Here is a 7,934-nt window from a genome sequence, read left to right as displayed (position 1 = left end):
GAGTGTATAAGTATAGGCCTAGTTTATATAAAAAAATAAAGCACATAAGGACTACATTATGCGTATTAGTTGTTGTGGTTGTTTTTTAATAACAAGAGAAGTTCTTGTGAATTAATTAACCAGAGCGTACATAGAAGTGGCAGTAAACAGTATATTTAACCAGCCCACCTGAGCCCCTCACTGCAGCTGCAGCTGCACGCTCACAGACGCAGAAAGAGGTTGAAGGCACTGCGCATGCTCGAGGCAACTTCATATGAATAGTGCTTCACGTCTCAAGACATCTCACATCCAGGTAAGGATAACGTCAGTTGACTTGTTGTCAGTCGTTTGTCGTCTGCTTGCCAGTCTCCGGTCGTGTGCGGTTGAGGTAAGTCTTGTTCCTATCGCAGGGCTTTGAGTTTTAAATGCATCGCTTTCACACAAATTCAAGCTGAAATCTCCTCACATCAACAAACTCCAAGACGGAAGACAGCCTGCGGACCAAATTAACCAGTGGTTGGTACCATTCATGCTAGCTAACGTTAGCTAACATATTTTTGTGTGGTAGTTTTGGGAGATTTTGCATGCCTTCGTGTCTGTCCTGCGTGTTGTGTTGTCTGACTGCTAGCTTTTTGTGTCTGTTTAAGGTTTCGTTAGCTCCTTGCATGCACTGACAGGAGCAGCTTGCGGCTAGCTAACGCTAGGAATGCTAACTTGGCAAGTTTGAATGGAAAAGGGTGAATCAGATTTACTCGGGCGGTAATGTTAAATACCCCGTGACTCGTGTGCACGGGCTACTATCACCTCTGCTGGCTAGCTAACCTAAATAAATACACATACAGCTACGGCAGCTTTGCGTGCACTTGCAGCTGTCATTCCACCGTGTGATGACACAACTGTACCCGCAGATACTGTAATGTAAGGTGGCACAGACACTGTAACGTTACCCACTGCAGTGCTAATGTCTTTGTATCTGCACTTGCTTTGCCTCCGAGATAAAAAAAAATTCCGTGATTCGCCCACAGCAACGTTACCTAACCACGTCTGTTCAGTTCTGCAGAGTGCACGCTCCAGCTTCCTTCTCCATTCTGTAACGTCACCTTGAGTGTTTAGCTAAATTTGATAATCGACACGTCATCTTTGGATAGGTAACTTATAGCATCAGATGTAAGAAAACAAGATTTTGTAAAAGATTTGAGCAAAATGCATGAACACACGTTGATGGGAGCTGTCAGTGCTCATTCAATGCAAGACAGATTTAGTGTAGTTGTCATTTTTCTTTAATTGTGCATCCTGTAATGTAGACCTACCTGTACGCATTATGTCAGTAGGCTAACCTGTTCCCAGGATGAGGACAGGTACCTACTGTACGAGCAATGTTCTCAACATTAGAGCAGCCATATTGGCAGGATACTACTACCAGAGCTCCAACAACCCTTGGACCTTTGTTATTTATGCCAAGCCTTCCTGTACAGTATGCAACGTTCATTTGTCATCATGGGGTAAGTGGCCCCACTTTAAATGATCGGCACTACTGTTGAACCTAATGGAGCCTGAGGTTGATGGGTTAGGCATCTTGAATTGCCTGAATGCTATCCGCTTGTATACATAATGGGATGAGACTATATATATATATATATATATATATATTTCACATATATATATATATATATATATATATATATATATATATATATATATATATATATATATATTGGTATTGTCTGATTCTGAGACTATATTTTCAGTCTACCTTTTTGACAAAGTACATCCTGTGCTAAAGGTAAAACGGCAACATGGAGGTTAACATGCCCTCAGAGTAGGAGCGTTAATCTCTCTACATAGATGCTTGCATTCAGTATTATATCGGTATGCACCTCCATGTGACATGTTGGATGGTAACCTGAAATGATCTGATGATTTTATGACATTTTTAGTATATTGCAAGTGATCTTTGGACATGCGTCTCCACGTGACCTATTGAAAAACAAGTGTGACATGGTTTGATGAGGTACGACAGTATCTTGTGTATCTTGTGGGTAAGCGGAAATTATCATGAGTGTCAATTTCTAAATATATTGCCAGTCAACTTTTACAGCATAAACAACGTTTTTATTTCTCTCCCCACCAGAGATCCCGGTTTTAATATCAAACTTTGCCCGGCCAATTGAATCTGTCCATGACAAATTTGTGCATCACAGGACGTCTGAAGTTGCTTTGTGTCTGTCTTGTGGCATCACTAAGTTAGCCTTGCACTGCATTCCATTCAAGTGAGGGCTTTACGTGATTTGTTTTCGCTTCAGATGACATGCATGATGTTCAGTGAATGCTCTTTTCCATTTGAAGATCTTAAGAGCATACAGTACATCTGATTAGTGGAAATTGCTAATGTTGTTTCACAGTACAGATTTACTGTGGTCATTTTGTAACACATCCCTTTTAACTTGCTGCAAATCACCTCTTATGGGAGCAAAGTATATAAACAGTTAGACTTGTAGGAATCCACCGAGGACTTGTAGGGTTTTGTACATCAAAGAGAATTTGTTTTTTTTATGCTCCAGTGCTGCTGAAAGTGACTGATTTTGACAGATTTTTTTAACTTCTTATTTTCTCATTTGTGTCTTCCAGTAACCATCATGGACAGTTAAGAAACATAGGCTTCTGCGTGGAGGACAGAAGGTTAGCAACACCCCGGAGCGTCCCGCCTCTCTTCCCACTGAGGCAGACCAGCAAGTTTCCATCACCATGGCCGAAGAAGACTATGGCAGCTTTGTGGACTGGAACCAGATGGGGGATCTGGCCAAGAGCAGCGGGCCCACCAAGGTGGACTGTCAGGACCTGAAAGAGTTCAAACAGATGGCTCGGCAGGGTTACTGGGCCAAAAACCACAAACTACGAGCACAAGTCTACCAGCAGCTCATCAAAGCCATTCCCTGTCGCACGGTTACCCCAGATGCAGAAGTATATCGTGACATTATGGGAAACGCAGCCACTAAGAAGCCCTCCTCCCACATCCCTCTTCCAGAGTTCGTGGATGGAAGTCCTCTGCCGCGTTACTGCCTGAAGGCAGAGGCAGTAGCCTCGGCCCATCAGATCATCAACTGCGTGGCCGGACAGTTTCCAGACATCTCCCACTGCCCGTCACTGCCGGCGGTTACTTCACTTCTCCTGCACTTCTGCGTCGACGAGGCTCAGTGTTTTGAGCTTGTCAGCCGCATGCTGGCCTGCAACGAGCCAGGCAAGCGACTGCTGGACCAGACTTTCCTGGCCTATGAGTCTAGCGCCATGACTTTTGGTGACCTGGCCAACAAGTACTGCACAGCCGCCCACAAAATGATCGTGGCCACAGCCCAGGACGTTGCGGAAGTCTACTCCGACTGGCAGCGCTGGGTGTTGGGCGACCTGCCTTTCAGCCACATGGTCAGGGTCCTGGACATCTACCTAGTGGAGGGCTACAAAGTTCTCTTCCGTGTGGCTATAGCCTTGCTCAAGTTCTATCGCAAGCATAAAGCAGAGGCCCAGGGAGGCCCGGGCAACCAGCAGCAGGATTCAAGCAAGGTTAAGGAGGACATTCAAGCTTTCGTCAAGGGCATTGCCTCCACCGTCACACCAGAGAAGCTGCTGGAGAAGGCCTTCTCCATCCGCATGTTTAGCCGTAAGGAGATCACCCTGCTGCAGCTCACAAATGAAAAGTCCCTGCAGCAGAAAGGCATCACTGTCAAACAGAAGCGGTATAGTCAATAATCCCTTTTTTACGCGGTGAATTGTGAGCATTCTGCTAGTTTTTATATCATTTTAAACTGACATTGACAAAAACGTCTGTTCTCTAGCATGCTCTGGGTAATGCTTCAAGTTGCTCTTCCATCACATTCTGTTCTTGTTTCCTCTTCGTTTGGTTTCTGCCATGTCTTTCCATCCACCATCTTCTGTCTCACCCGCACTTCACTCCTGTGTTTACTGCCTTGGTTGTTTCACAGTCCTAGGTGGGTTTTCTTCTCTATGCTATTCTCCAGATCCATCTTTATTTATTTTGAAAAAACGCTCATTTGCTTTCAGGTTTCTGCGTCACCAACTGTGCGCTCTGCCTCACATTCTGTGCCTCTCCATCTCTTCCCGTGTCTTGTGTTTGTGGGCGTCTCCAGGCGGAACGTGCAGCTGGCGCTTAACCCCGACACCTTCTCCTCTGAGATCGTCAGTGCCAAGGAGATGCGGGACATCTGGTCGTGGATCCCCGAGCGCTTTGCCCTGTGTCAACCACAGCTCGTCTTCACCACCTCCACCCATGGTTGCAGCCTGACCAGGTACATTGACCAGTGCTCACCTCAAAATATTAATCCTGAGTCTTTGAATTTGATTTATGGCCAGAATTGCTGGAAAGAAATACTGTATGAATGTCAACATGAAAGCAAAGCCGTAAACCAAAAAACATATGCCTGAAGCAAAAAGAAAGTTGTTAATTTGGATCAAAATGTTTTAGCCATACACTCAGATTTTTGTTCTATATTTAAACAATGTCTTTACATGCATGTGTGCCTTAGTAAATCTACCAACCGATAGTTTAATCCATTGACTCAGTATAAGGTTAGTTGTAATGAATTCAACTATTCCATTTTCCTCCAGATTCTACTCGCATTGTGAAGGCTACGAACCCACTCTGCTCCTCATCCGGACCACAGATGGCGATGTAAGCAACACTCTCTCATGATTCCCACCATGTTGGAGGGAATTAAGGATGCATCTTGAAATAATGCAATCAAATATATAGACTCTGGTTTTATTCTTGACCTAAACTCTGAATAGATGTGAGAGGTCACGATCAAAAGGTGTCGTATGATTGGATTATGGTGCTCCAAACAGATCTCAGCACGAACTTTGGCAGCTTGCAGAAAGCAATCTTCCACTCGTGTGAACTACTATTTTAGGGAATGATGGCGTTGCAGATGAGCAAAGAGGTAAACCCACTGATGCATATTGGGTTTTTTTGTTTTTTTTTTACTTTTTAGGTATGTGGAGCCTTCCTGTCCACAGATTGGGAGGAGCGGAAAAGAGGAGGCAACAAATTGAGCTTCTTTGGCACAGGGGAGTGCTTTGTCTTCAGGGTGAGTGCACTTTTACTCTCTAGACTTACTGTCTGTATTTTATTTAACTTTGTGAAGCTTTTCTGGGGATAAATTGAAGGGAGAATGATTTCATTTTGAGCATACAGCCACCAGAGGGCACCATCCACGCTGTTTTCACATGTTCCAGATTTCAGTGTCACTGGCCCCACTTGGCATGACAGGCTCCCATTTGGGAAAGCCGGCCTAGTAGGTCACAACTCACCATACTGGCTTTGCCATATCCGCAAAAACAAGCGCACATCATGCTCTTGAAGCTTTTCTGCTTTGAGCTTCGGTTCTATCACCTGGGCTGGAAATAGCAGAACAGACCGGCTCTCTAATGCCTTCTGTATGAATTATTTATTTACAGGGTATCTGTGTGTTGACGCACAGCCGTGGGCTGTCTGAGCCAGAAAAACACCGTCATCTCACACACTAATACTTAAGCACACACAGATCGGAAACTCCTGTAACCTGATCCGTTAGTATCTAACCTGGCCGTCACCTGACACCAGGTGAAAATGGAGATCGTCGGCAAGGACTGATGTCTTGTCAGATGTGGTCTCATTGAGATCAAGATCTCTTTTTCTATTAATACATGTGCAGTACTACTTTATTAAATGTGTGTATTTGATGATGAATGGCTGTTTCCCTTGTTAGCTGAAGCCAGAGATGGAGCGTTTTGAGTGGGTGGTGATCCGCCACCCTGAGTTAGCCTCCTCCAACAAGACTCAGGAAGACACAGCCTCTCCTGAGGGGCAGAACTCAGACAACAATGGCTTACAGCAGCCAGAGAAGCCTGCTGGAGGCCTATCGCCCTTCCTCTCCGCCCGCCACTTCAACCTGAACTCCAAGAATACTTCCATGTTCATGGCGGGTAACTTTGACTCCATCATAGTGGGTGAGTGCATTTTTATTATATGTTATTGTTGTGTATTTGGCATTTCTGGTCTCTTTTTATTGTGGTATTTGTCTTTTTCTAAACACATGGGGATCACATTTCACATGGGATTTTATTGTTAACCTTTCATCCCATTTAAAACTATGATTTGAGAATCTCTCAGGGTGGAATTTTGAAAAAAACATTCGCAGAACTACAGACTTTAGTATCTCGTCACTTATACAAACTGTCTGCTCTTGTGTCTGCTCAGGAGGAGGCGACGGCAACGCTCTCTACATCGACTCTGAGCTCAACCACGGCCGCGCTGGCCGGTGCGCCACCTTTGACAACCCGCCCTTGTGTGCTGAGAGCTTCCAGGTTGCACTGCTAGAAGTGTGGGGCTTCCAGGACGCCATGGCCTCCTAATACTCTACACATGTAGATCCATACAGGCATAGACTCGTAGGCACATATTCATGCACACACATTTTAACACTTTTAAACAGAAAATCTTGACATAAAAGGTCCTGCAAACTGTTAGAGGTGGAAAACAGAACAATGTCCGTCCTGCAAATTCATATATGATAATCTATTTTTTATTTATTAATGCAGTTAATCCAAATTCGACATGTGAACAAAAATGTGATGTTTGTTTTCTGTTTATTTTTGTAATTACAGATTTGTATTATGGTGTGCTAAGTATGTTAACGTGTCCGGTAATATGAAGGAAGTCAGGATCAACTGTAGATAAAGCCAATACGAGCTTCATTTAAAGGTCTTTTAATGTCGGCCGTGGTGTGTTCATGTTCATGTTGAGCTGAAACATTTGAATTCCTGAATGTAAATTCAGTCTTTTATGTGCTGTGGTTTGGCGCAATCTGCCAAATGTACTGTCTCTGCGGCTCTTAAAACATATTAACCAGGCCATAAGGTTAAAGATAAAATGTGTGAAGTCGAGAGTTGATTTGGTGAGATGTGTTTTTTTTAATGTTGAAACTAAGATGAACGCAGTGAAGTTCCAGGTCAGCTGAGTTCTAAGTCGAGCCCTGAATAATTTCCCCCCACTTTGATTTGCTGTACGTGATGAATCAATGTGCTAAATGTTTGTGGTGAATTTGAGTGTTGCCATTTTGCACCATTATGTCGAGGCTTTCTTTTGAATGAGTGGCAATTTCTCCATTTTTAAAAGTATATGAATATTCATGTGAATACAAAAGAACACACTTTTGAAAAGTTTTAAAATGTTTATGGTTTGCAAGTAACGAAGAGAAATGCAGTTTGCTCGTCCGTTCCTGCTGCCGCCGTCCTTTGCAGTGTGAAGACCGTCGCACAAGAAGTCCAAAAGTGTGGCCTGTTGGCGAAGTGTCGTTGGGGGTTATACACCCTGTTTGTATCTGTGTGTTCGAACCTGTGCTCCAGTGAGACATTGAGTAACTACAAATGTATCTTACATGTGAAAAATACAGCAATATGCATTCAGTAGAACAAGTGACTTGGTCTTTGTTTGTCTTGCTACTACTCATTGCTTTTCTTTCAGATCTATCACAGCTCCGTCCTTGCAAAGAGGGGGTGACAATTCTTCAGACTGTCACAGATGTGTGCCAGATGCCTTTTAAAGTCAGCTAACCCCTCGTATCCTGCTCTAGTCCTGGTAGTTACAGCTGGTACGCCTGTTCACCAAAATGACTGTGAAGTCATTATACAACAAATACACTGTTTAAATAGTATTGTAAAAATCCATGTCATGCAATTATCTTTTTTTTTTTATTATTAAATTGATGGCTTCTGTGCATCTATTAATACCAACGAAAATTTCCAATTTTGAAAGATCTTTCCTTCAAAGGAAAACGTGCATATAGTCGACACAATAAATTAGTAGGGGAAACATCTTGGTTTAAACTAAACACTAGTTTTGAGTAAATACATGAAATGTTGCACATTGCATATCTACAGTAGGAAGGTCTAACGCTAACTGT

General features: G+C 43.4%; 1 protein-coding gene across 2 annotated transcripts; it reads left to right on the top strand.

Moving 5' to 3' along the window:
* The first annotated feature begins 302 nt into the window (after window positions 1-302).
* On the top strand, window positions 303-7,435 carry tbc1d24 (TBC1 domain family, member 24). Of its 2 annotated transcripts, XM_079183269.1 has the most exons (7): window positions 303-367; window positions 2,608-3,710; window positions 4,122-4,280; window positions 4,600-4,663; window positions 4,983-5,078; window positions 5,739-5,979; window positions 6,230-7,435. In XM_079183269.1, the coding sequence occupies exons 2-7, from the start codon at window positions 2,725-2,727 to the stop codon at window positions 6,382-6,384; spliced, it is 1,701 nt and encodes a 566-aa protein (XP_079039395.1). In that variant the 5' UTR covers window positions 303-367; window positions 2,608-2,724; the 3' UTR covers window positions 6,385-7,435. The 2 variants fall into 2 exon arrangements, with proteins under 2 accessions (XP_079039395.1, XP_079039396.1); XM_079183270.1 differs by lacking the exon at window positions 303-367 and having other exon boundaries at window positions 2,477-3,710.
* Window positions 7,436-7,934: the final 499 nt, after the last annotated feature.

Source organism: Pholis gunnellus (assembly GCF_910591455.1).
Source record: "Pholis gunnellus genome assembly, chromosome: 21".
Taxonomy (NCBI): Eukaryota; Metazoa; Chordata; class Actinopteri; order Perciformes; family Pholidae; genus Pholis; species Pholis gunnellus.
This window is presented reverse-complemented; position numbering and strand designations above follow the sequence as displayed.

Bases quoted from the DNA above. Each gene is read 5' to 3' on its own strand.
- tbc1d24 (XM_079183269.1), top strand. From the start codon at position 2,725: ATGGCCGAAGAAGACTATGGCAGCTTTGTGGACTGGAACCAGATGGGG. The intron at 4,281-4,599 runs GTACATTGACCA...ATTTTCCTCCAG, and splicing joins CATGGTTGCAGCCTGACCAG to ATTCTACTCGCATTGTGAAG. The intron at 5,079-5,738 runs GTGAGTGCACTT...TTCCCTTGTTAG, and splicing joins GGGAGTGCTTTGTCTTCAGG to CTGAAGCCAGAGATGGAGCG.